Below are 18,110 nucleotides of genomic sequence, written 5' to 3' on the forward strand. Positions count from 1 at the left end.
TGTTTCAACAATCTTAAATTGCCCAGATTCCCATGTCTCTATTTTTAAAATATAAGGCCCACTTACAGGTTGAGTGGAGTGGTATCCACGAATGGAACACTGCTCTGTTTGATCACAAGTACTAAGTGTTCCCGTACATGGGAGTAGTAGTTATGGAAATACTGAGAATGATTTTCCTAGGTGGAAATGGTTGCTGTAAAACAGAGAGCTGGACAGACATGGGCTGGCAGCAAACATTGAGTTTGTCTTATGGTACAGGGAGCATGGAATACTCCCCACTGCCATCCATCATCCGGGGGGGGGCTACGCATGGATACCCAGGCCCCCAGACTTCAGGGATCCCCATTCGTAGTTCTCACCTGTTGGGAGCAGAAAAGGCCCAGCTATTATACACAGAATCAGGATCAGCATACAGATATTGGTCTGATAAACCCAGGTCTGCATGTCATTCTCTATTCTGGGTAGAAAAAATCACAATAGCCAGATTTAAGTGTGGACATACACGATGGAAATGATAATTATGGTCAGCTGGTATTCCTGCTAATAAATCTGGCTAACTTGTTACAAGGCCCATAATCAACATGTCTACGGTTAAAGGACAAATTGCGATTTGGAATAGGATACAACCCACTGCACCTAATTATTTTGGACTATGAGTGAAGCAAGATAGTTCTTCAATATTCAAGACTAGTTCTTGTGTGGGCTAAAAAACTAAATAGTTGTAGTCAGACTTTAAAGTTCTTTAAATTACTTTAAATTACCCGACTGAGACCCCGGACTTTGAATATAAATTTCATATTAATACCATTCCAATCTGTTTTTAATATCATCGGGGATAAAATGAAGAATTGATAAACGTGAGGACAGTAGGCTTATCAATTTTGTTTAATCTATTGCCTTAACAATGTCTGCTGCCACATTTATGAGTCTATTTTGTTTAAATGTTTACAGGGCCCTATTGGTACTGCTGGTGCTCCAGGCCTTCCAGGTGCCCCCGGTGCCAAGGTAAGGATATCCCTTCAGGTTGAATATTTCCATTTGATGAAATCTACTCCTTTGCATGCTCAATTTTCCACCAAGAAAGAAGACCTTTTGAGTTGTATTTTTCACCATTCATTACAAATATATATCCAGATTTCCATTAGCTGCCTAATGTACTTGACTGTGTTGTGGTACTTTTAACCTAGTAATAACTCAATTAAATATTTCCAATATGAAAAGTTTAGCCTAATGTCAAGGCAGGATTTTCCCGTACCTACCACTGCTTCATTGCTAGAGTAGCATGCTTTAAGTTGCAAATAGGTACAGTTTCAAACTTATGAAGCTATTGTTTTGTGCATAACTTGAAAACCAAAAAAGAATCTGGCATCCTTCATAAGACGTAAATCAACATGGGAGGCTACTGCTGAATAATTCATGCTGCCCAATGGCAATATGTCTGAGTGACCAGTGGCCTTAAATTGCATGACTGACCAACTATTAAATATATGGAATGGATGCAGCAGACATTGGTTTGTATTATAAGAATCTTTAGAACTTTTGCAAGGATTTTATGTACAACTTATTAGGCCTTTACTTCTGATGACTCATAGACCTCCCCATCATTGTTCTGTAGACAACGGCTTCTATCTCAGTACCTGCTCATACATAATTGCCACAAAATCTTGCAAAGGAAGTAGCCAGTGATATGTATTATCATATTAGAATTAATGTTTGCCTCTGTATCATCGTAAAAGAAATGCAGGGAAGTGTCTCTGTGTTTGAGAGTTAGTGTGTTGGGTATGTCTGTGTTTGTCTGTCTGTCTGTCTATAAGAATGTGTGTCACTGGTAATTGAAAACAATCTAGAAAGACTCGCAAGTAATGTAGATATATTTTTCCAATAGGGTGAAATTGGCTCTGCTGGAAGCACTGGACCTTCTGGTCCTGCTGGTTCTAGAGGAGATCCTGGCCTCCCTGGTTCTGTTGGCCCTGTTGGACCTGCTGTAAGTACAGATCAAACATTTCCTTTATGATATTTACTTTGTTAAAAGTTGAAAGAAGGGTGATACCTTGAATATTAGTAACACACATTTCTTTCTTTTCTCTAACAGGGGAATCCTGGTGCTAATGGTGTCGCTGGAGCAAAAGGTGCTGCTGTGAGTAATATTATTCATAATGAGGTGCTTTTAAACATTCCCAGTGTGATGAGGAATATGATGAGTTACATCAAAAATAAAGATTATGCAAATATTTTTGTAATTAGTTCAAACATGTCCTTACTGGTCACTGCCCACAAAGTCAAGCCTTGCAGTAAGCTATAGTACCAAATGTCAACCATTATTCCAAAAGAAAGTGATGCCTATTGGAGACTTCTGAAATAGTCTCAGCCTAATTTTCTGTTAGACCCAGATATCAGCTGAGTAAAAGGCTTAAAATACACCATTATCGATTGTGGCTTGCTTACATTCTCACCTTCGAGTTGAGTGAAAGAGCAGAGAAGTGAAGCAGACTGGGGCAATTGTTGTATGTCCTTTCATCGAAAGATGGGATTTTGGTGACAGGTGGGAAAAGCTTACATTCCATTGAGCATTAGAAGCTATTAGGTAGACTTCCCTCACATTATATGGATTAACATTGATTGTTAGTGGAGCGATATCATACGCACTTTGACACCCATAACATGACAGGGCATGCAGCTTTGGCTACACATTCTGTGTCACCAGATAATTTTCTGCCTGCATTTCACTGTTTGATGGAACAGTGTGTGTGAAGCTGGTGGGGAATCAGAAAAAAAAAAGTGAGGATGTGTTGAAGGTTGTGGGGAAAACCTTTTCAAAATAAACAGGGGGTACAGGTGATGCCGCCTCCCCCATCAAAATAAAAGAAGCAGATGGCCATGGAAACACGAGAAGTTCCAGAACATGGCAGACCCCCATGGGAATGCCACCCTTCCTTGAACAAGGCAAACAGTTTCAGAGAAGGGCGGCTTAAAAACAAACAAGGTGCATAAAGCACAGAGGTGAAGGGCCAGTAAAGTGTGACTCTCACTGTGGTTGACTCGCAAACTTTAATTATGTGTCAGGGAACTTTTCAAGTGCGATGTGCTAGTATCACATGACAACATGTAAACCGTTAGCCCCTCAACACCCCGTATTAGCGGCTGGGAGTCTAAGGGTAAGTGCAGGGAGTGGAAACTATAGAAAGGAAACAAGTATTTTAGAGTCCTGTAATTATTTTTTTGCTTGTGACACCACTTTTATGATCATGGAGACGAAGGGTAGCAAGGGCAATGCCAGCCCTAACAAAGGGGATAGCAACATTCGAAGCTGCTCCCCTGATATTCCTCAGTTAACGCTCTTAGTATATGTCCTTGCTTCCAGCTTGTGTCCATAAAATGAGGCAGGAATTTAACACTTATTAATGCACTCTATAATAGCTACTAATCCTTAATTGTTTGTCAAGGGTGATAGTTATTATGTGACATGTGCTTATGTCATTTAGGACTAAATTCATGTTACTTTATCCAAATGATGTAGATACTGTTTTTTTATAACAGCTGTACCTAAGTAATTGTTTCTCTACTACAGGGCCTTCCTGGTGTGGGTGGTGCTCCTGGTTTGCCTGGTCCACGTGGTATTCCTGGCCCACAAGGGGCATCTGGCGCTGCTGGTGCCAGGGGACTTGCTGTAAGTACAATTGTTTTCAAATACAGTGCTTATTTGCTAATTATTTTAAAGCAAGTCACACAAATGATGAAGGTTCTTGGTCAGTAAATGGACACCTCTTGATACAGAATAATCATAATATCAGTTTTTTTCTGTTTTGCTGTAGGGTGACCCAGGAACTGCTGGTGGAAAGGGAGATACTGGCTCCAAGGGTGAACCTGTAAGTAACAAACAGGTTCTTCCAAATATAATATTCTGGCAGAGTTGAAAACCAACCATACATGTTGACCTGATCCTTGTCTCAAAGTTTGCTGTATTTGTCTCCTTCAGGGATCTGCTGGCCCCCAGGGTAATGCTGGTCCATCTGGAGAAGAAGGCAAAAGAGGTCCAAATGGTGAGCCTGGATCCTCTGGCCCTGCTGGCTCTGCAGGCATAAGGGTAGGTTTATGATCATCGTGGTTATGAAATTGTGGATTAGAGAATGGCAAACATAATAATTTAGCTTCTGATAACTTTGTAACTATTTTTTCAAAGAATATGTTCAAGGCCCTCTATAAGTTGCTGTGTACAAGAGTAGCAAATATATATATCATCCCTATAGCACATGTGCATTATCAATGGAAAAATGACATTTAAATTATATATCTATAATACTGGTCCTTTAAGTGTTCATTCCTAAAAATGATAAAAAATGTGCTCTTAACCCATATTAATTGTTGTCCAAAGACTTAGTTACTTATCATTATCAAGAAACTATCAAGTTGTGCATTGTGAATACGAGTCAGTTGTATATGGAAATCTTTCCACTTTGACCATCATTCCAGAAAAACTTTGTAAGGGCATTATGTATTAAGATGACCTTTCTAACGCCATATAGTACATGTAGTCCGCCATAGTGTCCATATCAGAATGATATTATATCTTAAATTAAAATGACTAGAATATCCTCAGAACTCTTTAATGTGTGCTAGTACCTTTATGAATTATGCCAAATCTCCCTCATGTTGCTTTACGTTCAATATAGTGCATTCATGGACCAAGTATTCTAATAATTTTGCTTAATGACTCTACATAACTTTTTTATTGTATTTATTATGTTTATTTATCACGTTGTAGGGTGTTCCTGGAACCCGTGGTCTCCCTGGTGCTGATGGCAGAGCTGGTGGAATGGTAAGTTTACAGACTGAAATGATACTGAAATATTGCTATTACTACTCATGATTCATGGTTATGTAACTCATAGTCATTGTCTTTGGTGTTTTCTAGGGCGCTCCTGGAAGTCGTGGTTCTTCTGGTCCTTCTGGTGCTCGTGGCCCTTCAGGTGATGCAGGGCGCCCTGGCGAGCCTGGTCTCTTAGGAGCAAGGGTATATTGAAATTTAAGTTTATACATTATGATCTTTAGGAAATGTAAGGAAATAACTTTAAATAAAAGGCAAAGACAATCAGTGGAATGGATTTTTGAAATGTTCAGGCCTAAGTCAAAAGCTGAAGATTTCTGAGCATGCTAGAGCATGGTACTTGCTGTCAGGTACGAGAGCAATTTTTGAGTTCTGTGTCACTAGTAATTCAGTATAATCAGTCATTATGCAAATAATACCCAGCAGATCCAAGTTAAGCAAATAGTACAAATTTTAAATCCTGTGGAACTTAGTGAATTTAGCCCTCTGGTGTTATCTATCAATGCCCATGTGTTACAGAAACCTCAAAGTGGCACGAGATCATTCACCTTAGTGGTGAACTGTTGCAGTTCAAGTCCCTTTTCTCTATGCCAAAGTAAGGAAGTTAAACAGACATCAGTTTGCATATAGAAAATGTTATCTTAAGAAAGCTGGGATGAAAAACCTGTAGCCAGTTGGGTGACACCATTTCAAGAATTAGCATTTCAATCCTTACACCAATAATATTATAACATAATTAAACCATCTTTTATTTTTCAAACACTACTTAACAATTATTAGGATTCTACAGTGTTGCCCTAAATAAATGTTTGAAGTAAAACATATCACAAAGGATAGCGTCAATAATAATTTATAAAGAAAATGTATTGCCCCAATTGATTCTCTTCACTTTGATGCAGTTAGTTTAGATTTGGATGCTAAATAGTCTTAATGAAATGTTTGAAAGTATCACAATGTGGAAATAATGTATTTGTGTATAAGTAATGTTAATTGAAGTAACTACAATTTTCAAAAGTAAGTATATGAGATAATCACCAGTACCGTTTTTTTAACATAATATATTTTTTGTTCTAGGGAATTCCTGGTTTCCCTGGTAATTCAGGTCCTGCAGGCAAAGAAGGCCCCGCTGTAAGTGTTTTATTCTCATGTCTGAAAGCAGTGCAGCATGTGTACATATTTTAAAGAAGATAATGTTAACAAGTAAACAATCTTTACTAGTCTGTTCTAACTATGTGGGCAGGGCTCTTGATAATACCACTGATATAAAGATCAGTTGGGACAAACCAGGTGTTTTGGAAATTGAGATGAGTGATAATGAACCCTTTTACTTTTTAGTGCTTCCTTCAACTAAATGTTGCAGTAAGCATTACATAAAAATGAATGAATCTAAATTGTGGTTGCTTTGAATACATTAATGGCCATCTGGAGATGACTATTTTATAGCATTTGAGATTATGGAAATGGACATGTTCAAATCCAGCTCTGCATAGGGATATGTTTTTCTGATCAAATGGATGAATGGAATCTTAAAGATGCCTGGCCTTATACTAATGAAATCATGTTTTATCTTTTGTAGGGTCCACAGGGCATCGAAGGCCGTACTGGCTCCGCTGGTCCAACTGGTGCTAGAGGCGAGCCTGGCAGCATAGGATTCCCTGGTCCAAAGGGCCCAGCTGTAAGTAAAGTGGCCTAGGATATGAGTAAAGTGCCACCTGCACCATCAGAGACATTTATGGCATTGGAAATCTTCATGAGGCAAATTCAGACTTCCCTTAATTAAAATCAAATTATTGTACTTAATTAACATGGAAAATGTTGCCTCTTGCAGTTTATTGCCATAAGCATTTTCTGGCAAAAGTGATGCCCGAATGGTTGAAAGAGTAAATTAAGTGCTTATTGAAGGCAGCCCACCATGATTTTAGCTTCTTTGTGGATCAAAAGATAGCTAAATTAGACATAACTATTTTTCTCAGTTTTATGGTTGTGTAACAATTCAACTCTTTGACTCTGTGTGGTTGCCTTTACCCGTCAAAATAATAGTTAATTTCAATCTGGAATTTGCATAAAATGAAATTTTCTCACAGTTTCTTTCCGCTATCAGTGCCATAATAACATCCACATTCTAAAATTAAAATATGCTCTTTAACTTTTTAAAATCAGAACATGAATTGTATTTTGTGTAATCAGATTCTGTTTATGATACACAGGGAGAGCCTGGCAAGAATGGTGACAAGGGTAGCGTTGGACCTGCCGGTGTTAGGGTATGTATTTGTTTCTTCTTTTGTATTAATAAGTTAATTGTAATCATAGTGAATCTAAAACACCCATAACACCTTCAGCTATGCTTCATTGTTAGAAACGAATAGATGGATCGGACACACCATTTTATCAGCTTTATTCTGTCTCTTATATCAGGGTTTTATTGCAAATTAGGCTCAGTTCTGGTTTTTGTGTCTATACAATCTGCCCCATATGCTATCTTGGGAAAACAGTGTGGGTAGAGCAGTACGGTATTCTGAATCCCATGCACTGATTATTTTGGTTGCAAGGACTGTTCCTGTCTATTAATACCCTACCTATCTAGATTGCCCAAACTTTAGGGCATATTTCAATACATGGTAGCAAACAGCATACCTCCTGAGATAATGGTGATAACAAGGATACAGAATCAGGCAGTAGATTAGCATGGAGTTCGATTACTAAAATGCAGGGTAGTGGAAGTGACATCACACACCATTTGACCTTCAATTACATCACCAGGTCAACCCTTTATTCCATCAATAGCCTGCTTTTTGTCCCTTTGAAAGGCTAGGGAATAGGCATTAGTGCAAACTATAGTAAACTGGGCTAACGGAGCCACACTTGCATTCTGTCTATGCCGCTGCCTTCCTGTCCTGATACCAAGTGTAAGAAAGGACAGTGCCAAGGATGACAAATTTAATACCAAGGATACAAACCTCTACCCATCACAACCCTTAATTAATATCCATTTAAATCAGAACTTGCAGGATACACCTAGAGGGTCATTAGGATGGTGCGCGGACTTTATCCGCCCGCCATCCTGTCGTGCAATGGGACTGCCCACCATTGGTGCGGGGGTCCCGTAGGTGAAATTAGGATGCGCCCGCCACACTGGCAGGTGCATCCTGCATTCCTGACATTGCGGCGGGCGGTGCTCTCAGCACCGCCCGCCACAATGCCAAGAATGCATGTCGTGCACTGTGCCTGCCATGTTGTGCATGGAACTGCAGGGGTACACCCCCCACCCCTCAGAATCCCTGGGGGCCTGTTAAGGGCCCCCAATGTCAACAACCGCCTGCCTGCATTGTAATATGGATGGCGGTGTCTACCAGACACCGCCACCATATAAAATGCTTTTCCGCCCTGTAGGCAATCGGGCGGATTGCCTACCGGCGGACGGTCTTCCCTTCCGCCGGGGTCCACCCTGCCATGGTAATGTGGCGGGGGGAAATTAGCAGCGAGCGGTGATTTTTAGCGGGCGGATCGCCACTGCCATACGGGCGGTGGCGATCTATCCATTATCCTAATGGACCCCCTAGTCTTTACAGGTTTCTGACAACAGCTTGCAAATAATTGATCTATAAAATAATAGGATATGCTTTTTAAAGTCAAACAACCACTGAAGACTGGTACTCATTAGTCATAGTAAAAAGCAATCCCTCAGGTTGAACAATAGTAATAGAATATATGTGCTAATCTGATGTGAATTATTTTAAAAATGGTTCCATGCTAAACAAACTGGACCCATCATGGTCCAATATCCCTTTGAATTACTGAATGATAATCCAATGTAATCACGGGGAATTTAAGTTTATCTAATTCTAAAACAATTGAATGTGGGTGCAAAAACTATTTTTGTGCAGGCCTGTCTCAAGCGGTAGCAACACTTGCTCTGTGCTCATAACAGCTGATGTTACGATATTAAGAAGAAGAGGAGCTCAGATGCGTTATAGTCTGATGCTATGGTGCACCTGGGTAAAGTGTATATAAACACATAGCAAACCAGTCGAGAAATAGCAGGTCATAGTTTGAACAAAAAGCATGTACTTTTTATAACATTAAACAATACAAGTGTAATGAATGTTTAAGTTTTTTTAGGGAGCTCCTGGTAACGATGGAAACAATGGTCCCCAAGGTCCAATTGGTGTTGTGGTGAGTATCATTTTGTTCACTCATGTCATGCTATTACCTAATTTGCAATACAAGCACCGCTTCATTTAATCATATATTTTCTTTTCCAGGGAAATTCTGGTGAAAAAGGTGAACAAGGCCCAGCTGGTGCTCCTGGTTTCCAGGTAAGAATTTCAATTGTATCATTTTATCAAGAATCCTTTGAACTCTCATGGGAACTCGACAAAATGTAGCTGTCCAAGCATTGCATAGGTTCATTCTACTAGCTTAAGTGAATGATGCTAATATCTAATGTTTTTTTTAAACATTTGATATGTTCACACTTGAAAAAATTGATGTATTTGAATATTTCTTATTTCTTTTTTAGGGTCTGCCCGGTCCTGGAGGTCCTGCTGGAGAAGTTGGCAAACCTGGAGACAGGGTAAGTAATACACTGAGAACAGATGTTTGGGAGTATGATAAAGTTGCTATCAATGAATAAATTCAGCTCGTTATAAATTAGATGGCTGGTGATTAACCCAGTGGGAAATTACATTTGTAATATATTTTGGAAAATGTGCTTTTAGTGACACCTACTTTTGAACATGGTAGGTGTGTGGTTCAGTCAAAAATCTTAAAAGAGGCTTTCCATTCATTATTGGCTTTCTTCCACCCAGTACTAGTAAAATACAATTGTTTTCTAGTAATATTAATTGATATTGTGATAATACATATTAGTATTAGTAGTCGTAGTAGTAGTAGAAATACTTAAAAAATAACTGTGAAGCCCATCCCTTGCCATGGCCACTCCCTCTCACTTCTTTTCTGTTATTAGTTAAACCCTACTACTCCTCAGTCTTCTTCTACCAAGCTAAACCTGGCATTTAACGTAAAGTTTTAAAAACTTGTGCTTTCAAAATTAATTGTGAAAGGTTGTATAAGCGCATGTTAAGATTCAAGAAGGAATCCCAGACGCAGTCCCAGCCTGTTATTTATACACTGAATATTAAAGTCTGGAGAACCCTGATTGAACTCCTGACATCACTCTTACATTTCTAAATAAGCCACTAAAATGAACAGATGCCATTTAAGGGCTGAGCACTTGTGAAAATCTTCAGTGATGCCCACGCAAAAGGTCACTATTAACCCTGTCAACAACTTAATTTACCTTTTTGTAATGAAGAACTTTTGTAATGGACTCAGGTTTTAATTTTGGATTTCACTATGTATTCAAGACATAGACGAAGAACACTGTACAGCATAGTGTACACTGTTTTCTTTTAGATTATTTGTCTGATAGGATATTTTAAAATGTAATAACACTGTTTTACTTGTTGCAGGGTATTCCTGGTGACCATGGTCCTGCTGGTCCTGCTGGTGTGCGAGTAAGTATGAATTTATAATTTGTATTTTGTCAATTAATGTGATTAATTTACTAACAAGCTCATTTTAAGCCAAACAGTAAATTAAAAGTCAGACGCGCATGTTGTTTGCGCACAGCATTTGAGTCTGAGATGGATGCAAATTGCACTTTGACTCAGCCTTTTCCCCACACAGACTCCTTGAGATACTACCAGGTGGAATTTGAATGGGTGAAATGGTTCAGAACAAGGGAAACATTCTTTCCTCATCCTATTCCTTATTTAACCTGCGAGCATAGAATCATGGTGTGCATGTTATAGAGAATCTTGATATGATATAGAAAATGTATTGAGGGCACAAACACCTGAATGTCTCTTGATGCTAGCAGCTAATATGTGCATGTGGGAATTAGGAGCTAAAAATATAGGTTTCAACCTTTTACATAAGGCCAAATGTGAAAACATCTGCCTAAACATAAGAGATAGCTGATTCCAAAGTCGAAGGGCAAGCCATAAAAAACCCTGCCATCCACTGAAGATTTTTTAAAACCTGGACCAGAAGAAGTTTTGAATGGGCAGATCTTAATGCTCTAGTTGTGTATGTGTAAGTAGGCAGTCCTGCTTTGAGAAAATCAGGGGCTTCCCCAAACAGGCACTTGTGTACTTTTGAAAGAGATTTAAATAAAACTGTTTTGTGGATAAGAAGTCAATGTAATTTGAGCAATAAAGTCCCAGCCTTTGTGAAATGCGGGCCTGGTAGACACAATGGGTATCTTGATTTTAAACCATTTGCAGAAGTCTCAGTTGGCTTTTTGGATGCTCAAATAAGGGCTTTGCAGGAGTGACAAACAGTTGCTATTTTGGCAGCAATCATAGATCTTCTAGCAACTGCCTCAAGGAAAAACTACAAAATACACTAATGGTATTTCACCAGGGCACATGGCAGGAATGACTGGTATATTGTCTCACTCTATGTAACCATTTTCTCAACCAATGGCTTATTTCGTTGTTTTCCATAACACATTTTTATTGGAAACTTTTGTGTATATTTTCAGCGAGCTAATGTTTCTGGTATTTTCTTTATAAGATTCCATCCATTTTTATTTTATCGAAGCATCTCTCGTGAGATATATATTAGCTTCCATTAATGTAATCCTTGGTCCATTGCAGGCCTTGGCAGTGGCTTGCTTTAACCTATAGCAGCTTGTCTAAACCTTAAGCATGGTGAACTGAACAAAATCTTTTGAAGCTCCAAATGCTTCTCCTTCTTGATGCTGGAAATTGAATTAATCTATCCTTAGAAGCAATTACATTAAATGTGAAAACTATGAAAGCAATATTATCATTTTGAAAGGAAAGTGGGGACATTCATATCTTACAAGCCATAAAGATAAGAGCCCATTATGATAGTTAAAATGGGAAGTAAATCAAATAAAAAACCATATTGAGAGTGGACACTGTGCTCTATTTGTTGTTTTTTTGTTGGACGTAAATTACAATCACATTCTGGATCTTTCGAATTTTGTTTTTCATTCAATTTTCATTTTCACCCTTTTGAGTTTTGTTGTGAAATAATTTGTGCCTGTCTACTCACACATAGCCATGAGAAATATGTTTGAGGCATATGAGCTGTAGATCGCATACTTTTGCATAGATCGCCATCTGGTGTTCGGCTCGGATGTTTGCACTTTGTTATTGTAGAAGTCTTTGTAGTCTCGGGTTAGGTGACTCCTCCTCTGGTTAGTAGTGCGCATGGGCATCGACTCCATCCTTAGATTGTTTTTTTCCACCATCGGGTTCAGATGTAATTTGCTGCGCTCCGGGTCAAAGCCGTTCGATTCCCTTTCGATGCTCAAATACTCTCACCGCTCGAACAGTATTGTTTCGATCGCGATCTCTCTCGACGTGTATCCATTGCCAAAGACTTTTTCGAGTCCGGTGTTTGTCTACTGACCATACCACTGGAATGCCATGAATCAGTACTTCTGAATATAGGTTGCCATGCCTGCTGAGGAAAGTATTTTCATACTAGGTATATTTCTACTCCTCTCTCATAACAACTATCTGCAGCACATTCTGAAGAATTTTCTGAATTCAAAGATACTGCCTCAAATATTTCATAGAGTAATCTCTTTGAAATTGCTTAAGCAATGATTCAGGGTAGAGAGGTAGAGTGGTAGAGCAGTAGAAGTAGAGCTTGTAGTAAGCAGAAGGAAGTACTCGGACGACTGATGTGAAATCTTGTTTAGGGATTGCATTGCAGTGGCATATGCATGAATACTGCATTATTTAATAGTCATTTCAAACTTAAAGGTCATAACTTTCATTATGCAAACTTGATACCGGGTTGATTGTAATTTATATATCTGAACTTTAGCACTTGAGTTATATATACGTGGGTGGCAAACAGTGTCATTAACAATTATCTCCACATGTTGTTCACAGAGATAATGCCTCCATAAAAAAATCAGAAAAGCAAGATTAACATAAATTAATATAGAACTCTAAAGCAAAATCACTCAATATCAATGTACCCTTCTCAAGAGCAAATAATTTAAGGCTTTGCTATGAAAATAGCATATCACAGGAAAAGAGCTGGCTTGACAATCCAACGTATTACTTTCCAGCTTATGAATTTGTGCATAGCATATGTCCACTGATCTAATCTCTTAGTCGAACCTTAATTTAAGAAAGAACATTGCTTAAGAAAGGCCAGTGCTTCATAAATATTTACTTGTAGCTGAAGTTTTCCAGACCTTTTTTGGTTTGCAGTTTTGTTGTTATATATGTTGCTATATATCACTCAAAACTTCTATGTATTTAAATAAAATGAACCTTGTACCTATACTAATCAACATGTCTTTCTTAGGGTGAGCGCGGTGCTCCAGGTGAAAGCGGCTCTGTTGGACCTGTCGGCCCCATTGGATCCCGTGGTCCATCTGGCCCTCCTGGCCCTGATGGTACAAAGGTAAGTTCAACTATTCCACCTTTTTAAATAATTATGAAATTAGTTTAAAAGGGATCCTCGTTATATGGATAATGTTGTTTAAAATGTCTGAAAGCAGCAATTTCATGACGTTTCTTTCTCTTGTGTTTTTAAGGGTGAGCCTGGCGTTGCTGGTTTAGCTGGTAGTGTTGGCCCATCTGGCTCCGGTGGAATTCCTGGGGAAAGAGGTGCTGCTGGAACACCAGGTGTCAAAGGAGAGAAGGTAAATGAAAACACAGTGATATGCCTCACCTACTGTATCTCTCCATATACATATACTAATGGATTGTGAACCTCCCCTCTGCTTTCCACTGCGCTTCTAATTGGTGTGCATCACAACAAAAAACACTACTGTTCTACAATGACTGGTGTAAAGGACACATCAAACAATGTATAACTCAAAATTATCATAGAAAGCAAACTTAACAATTTAGGCCTCAATTATAACATCTGTGCTAATCCAGGAACAAACTGTACACCTGTAAATATTAATTGTGTGAGGCACAGTATTTACTATCTGCGTAGCTTGTTTTAGTTTTTAAACTCACAGTAGGGGCTAGTTCATGAATCGACTTTTTTCTCCTGTTCTGTGATTGGAATAACACCTGGGAAAATCTTGGGGGTAAATAGTGTGCTGTGTACAACTTCTGCCTGACCCGAAACCTTCATTTAGGCACAAATGGAAGTTTGCACCCAAATCGGGATTTGTAGCAAGGCCAGAAGGAGGTTTTGGAAAAGGGTCACTTTCTCAGATGCCTCTGGTGATGCTAATTGGAACAAACACAACAGCAAAGCTTGATACATCACAATGTTTGTCTCACTAATAAACTATACTCATCTCAATATTACTGAACCAACAAGAGCCCACATTTGAGGTCTTTAGGCACCTTTGACACCACTCTAATCTGAGATTAAAAGGCCTTTAATTTTTGTGCAGATTCGATGCCTCTTTCCCAAAAACACTCTCAGGCTTGGAGCAAAACAATATCATCACTTATGTTAACTTGTAAACCTTAAAATGCAAAACATGACGGCAAAAAAAAAACACTGAACAATACATTTCTGAGAATATCAAACGTAAAGATGATGCAAGATGGGGAACACATTTGGATAATTCCTATGTGATGCCAGTATCACTTATATCTGGAAATAAGCAGCTGCATGGAAAATCAGTACAATTATTTTATGTCCATGCAAGACATAAGTGAATTTTGTAAGATAGGGAATGTCATAAATGTAAAATTTTCAAAACAATCCAAATGTTGTTTAGTTATTAGTGGACTTCCATGCTCAAATGTTGGATGAGCAAGCCCAAGTCATGCTGGCACTGTCGTAGTAATGCCCACCAGCTCCTTAAAGTTGATAAAGAAGTACACATACCCAGTACTGCAAAGCCACAGAGAACCCGGCCATTATGAAGCATGATGAACACATTGCGCTTTCTAGAACAATGACAAACGTTTTTTTTCATTCTAGGGTGAATCTGGAAACCGAGGTGAATACGGAAACCAAGGTAGAGATGGTGCACGTGTAAGTACTTTGAATTGATTATACACAATACTTGCTGGGGTTTCAATCCTGTACTCTCAGATCACTACACTGGACACACAAGGTCCTCTATTATATATTTTTTTTAAATACTGCATCTTGAAATGCATAGTGAATATACAATTTTACCAGGTTAAAATAAGGTGGACTTTTACACGTATTTGAGTTTGATATCATTATAGCAACATGTACCAATACATACAGGTAAACTATTCCTATACAGGAAGTCAATGATAATCAAAATACCTTTGTTTTCCTTTACAAGTTTCAAGTCTATGACAGTCTTAACACTGCCTAGAACATCTTGATAACTTACTTCAGCTTCAGCATGCTTTAAAACCATATATGGTAATTAGGTAAATATGGAGAACATTAAAATTAGTATTATATTTTGAATAAAATACACATCTTCTTCTACTAAATGCAAGCAAAGTGTGTTGCTGGACATAAACAGAGGACAATATTGCAGATTATACCAGCCTAACTAATCTTTCCATTGGTGCTCTCATCAATTAGTGTTTCTAATCCTTCACATTTGTAGTTGGGAGCACATGTTGCTGTGCTGAATTCCACCACTATTATTTTTGGTGTACATTAAAAGGTGGGATCAGGACACAGTGCTCCATACACAGTACTCATTAAAAAGTAGAACATTGAAACTTGTATAGACCCTAATTGAAGGTAATTACTTTTGCCATAGTTGTGGGCCCGAAACACTGGCAAAGATGCATTATAGGAGGGGGTAACTGATAGCCGTAATTTCCATGCAGGTAAGGGCAGCTACACTGATAGCACCCTCCTATTCAGGAGCCGGGAGTGCTCAGCGCAGGAGCTATCTCCTATTCGAAAAGACAAAGAAAAATGGCTCCTTTTTTTCTAGTTGCCCTGCCTGAGCCTCTTCCAGTGCATCCTGTTATTAACACTGCCGGGGCACCTCCTTTTGATTTGGCTAACAGAGAAGACCAATCAGCCAATAGGAAGTAGAAAATGTTTATTTACCAATTGGCAGAGTGTTCAACAGTGGGATACAATACTATAATATTTAATTGAGTAAATAGAGCCAGGAGACTTTTTTAAGTGGTAGAAAATGTGATAGGACACGTTTCTGCTCCTCTTTAATGCTTTATCAATTACAGTGGGGCTTTGTAAATATTTTTAATGGTAGACTAACCACACATTCTAAATAAGGCTCAGATAAACCAAGGTTGGATATGAAATATGTGACAGTACCATGCATGAAGGCTTTCCAATGGTAACAATAACAGACAAAGAGAAATGTAAAGGTAGCGCTTAGACAGTTGATATTTTCAAAAAAATGTGTATTGTTGTAACTGTTTGATTAATCAATGGTAAACATTTGTTTATGTATTATCTTTAGGGTCCAGCTGGTGCTTCCGGTGCTCCTGGTCCATCCGGAGGTCCCGGTGACAGGGTGAGTCTACAACTACATACCATATGATAGTACAAACATGGTTTAACCTTGGAAAAAATTATTGCTATCTGGTTTCATACATTCTGGGTGTTTTTGGCAGACAATTTGTGAATATTACACACCTTTTTGTAAAGTAGACCAGAGAAAGCAATTTGGATTTTAAAAAAGGCGTCACTCAGCCAAACATAAAAATCCACATTATGTCATTCTAACCCAACAGCACCAACAAAAACATCAATAAGGATTTCAGGAAGTCATTCATTGTAATTATGTCTGATAGGGTCTGGGCACCTTCTGGGGCATTATTCACTAAATGCCCCTTTAATACAGATATATATATATATTTTTTAGATGAAAGTGAGCCTTGTTCGGAGATAATTGGAATGTATTCACAACAACCATGTCACATATACAGTTACATGTTACCTGTGTATTTTTTTAAACCTTGATGATTGTGTATACGTTTTTGACTGTATTGACGTTAGCACAGTGTGGGCATCATATTGGTGCTCTCCTTATGGCTTTAAATACTGAAAATCATTAAAAGCAGAGAATCAGTTCACATAAACACTGTGTTTATATACAAACATTATTTTATTTTGCTCATGGATGTTGATTCACCAAAATATAATTTTAAGTGAATATGGCTTAATACACCCTTTGACTGTCAATAACATCCCATCGTTCATTTTGTAATAATCTTCTACTGTTCGCAGAATTGCTAGGGAAAGGGCACAGAGAGAAACTACAGAAGGTATACAGAGCCTTTATAATCTGTACGAAAGACTGCAGGTAGCAGCTGTTACCACTGGCCACCCCTAATTAACATTCAGGATTCAATAGCTAGTATTCTCTGCCCATTTCTGTTGATAGTAATAGGAATTTAGTGAATATTTCAACTTAATATCAAATAATGATAAAAGAAGATATCTCCTAAAATAAGAGTGCACCTTGCTTAAAAATGCAAGACATAGAGCCATGTGTATTTAAAGAGAACATAACTGACCCATATAAACTCAATAAAAGTGGCAATTTATCATGGTCCTTATATGGTACTGATGTAGAACAACATTATAAATTGTTTTCTTCCATTTCAGGGTGAATCTGGTCCTTCTGGCCCTGCTGGTCCTGCTGGCTCTCGAGGAGCACCTGTAAGTATCCATCATTACAAGTACTCCACTCTTATAAAAAATACATTTAACCAAGAAGAGCCATAGTTCTAAGCCTGTATCATTTCTCATCTGATGTTTTTCTTTCCTTCTAGGGTGAACGTGGCGAGCCTGGTCCTGGTGGTCCCACTGGCTTTGGTGGACCTCCTGTATGTATCTACAACTCTTGTTAAATTATTACTAGTACATATACATTTCTTTATTCTGTACTTTAAGATTTTTTTTCACATCCCATTTTGAATAGGGTGCCGCTGGACACACTGGGGTGAAAGGAGAAAGAGGCGAAAAAGGACCTAAAGGTGAAATTGGCTCACAGGGTGCTGTTGGTGCAGCTGGTTCTAGTGGTCCTGCAGTAAGTAGCTTAAATATATAATGCCAACATTATGGAACTGGCTTTGTTGTAATGATGCAGAGCGTTGTCATTGGAGATCAATGTTACATGATTTTTAAGAATATTTTACTGTGTTTTTAGACCCATAGTCTTCATTTTAATAGGACTCTTAAATAATCAGATGGCTTAGTGGACTAATGCATGGATTTGTCTTGATCATATGGCCACAGTATCATGCAATTAAGGCACCTGAGTATATTTCTTGCAGGAGACGTTTAAAGCTTCTTTAGTCCCATTGAGCTTTTATCATAATAATTACTCAACAGC

General features: G+C 38.4%; 1 protein-coding gene across 1 annotated transcript in view; it reads left to right on the forward strand.

The window, feature by feature from the left end:
• Window positions 1–18,110, forward strand: part of COL1A2 (collagen type I alpha 2 chain) — a 69,543-nt gene that overhangs the window by 26,519 nt on the left and 24,914 nt on the right. The window contains exons 14-35 of the mRNA XM_085630839.1: window positions 952–1,005; window positions 1,886–1,984; window positions 2,093–2,137; window positions 3,569–3,667; window positions 3,813–3,866; window positions 3,977–4,084; window positions 4,763–4,816; window positions 4,913–5,011; window positions 5,900–5,953; window positions 6,402–6,500; window positions 7,033–7,086; window positions 8,945–8,998; window positions 9,088–9,141; window positions 9,345–9,398; window positions 10,297–10,341; window positions 13,187–13,285; window positions 13,419–13,526; window positions 14,780–14,833; window positions 16,230–16,283; window positions 17,381–17,434; window positions 17,548–17,601; window positions 17,697–17,804. Coding sequence (XP_085486965.1) covers window positions 952–1,005; window positions 1,886–1,984; window positions 2,093–2,137; window positions 3,569–3,667; window positions 3,813–3,866; window positions 3,977–4,084; window positions 4,763–4,816; window positions 4,913–5,011; window positions 5,900–5,953; window positions 6,402–6,500; window positions 7,033–7,086; window positions 8,945–8,998; window positions 9,088–9,141; window positions 9,345–9,398; window positions 10,297–10,341; window positions 13,187–13,285; window positions 13,419–13,526; window positions 14,780–14,833; window positions 16,230–16,283; window positions 17,381–17,434; window positions 17,548–17,601; window positions 17,697–17,804 — 1,557 coding nt within the window. The remainder of the gene's footprint in view (window positions 1–951; window positions 1,006–1,885; window positions 1,985–2,092; window positions 2,138–3,568; window positions 3,668–3,812; window positions 3,867–3,976; window positions 4,085–4,762; window positions 4,817–4,912; window positions 5,012–5,899; window positions 5,954–6,401; window positions 6,501–7,032; window positions 7,087–8,944; window positions 8,999–9,087; window positions 9,142–9,344; window positions 9,399–10,296; window positions 10,342–13,186; window positions 13,286–13,418; window positions 13,527–14,779; window positions 14,834–16,229; window positions 16,284–17,380; window positions 17,435–17,547; window positions 17,602–17,696; window positions 17,805–18,110) is intronic.

The sequence above is a fragment of the Triturus cristatus genome, chromosome 10 (genome assembly GCF_964204655.1).
Source record: "Triturus cristatus chromosome 10, aTriCri1.1, whole genome shotgun sequence".
Taxonomy (NCBI): Eukaryota; Metazoa; Chordata; class Amphibia; order Caudata; family Salamandridae; genus Triturus; species Triturus cristatus.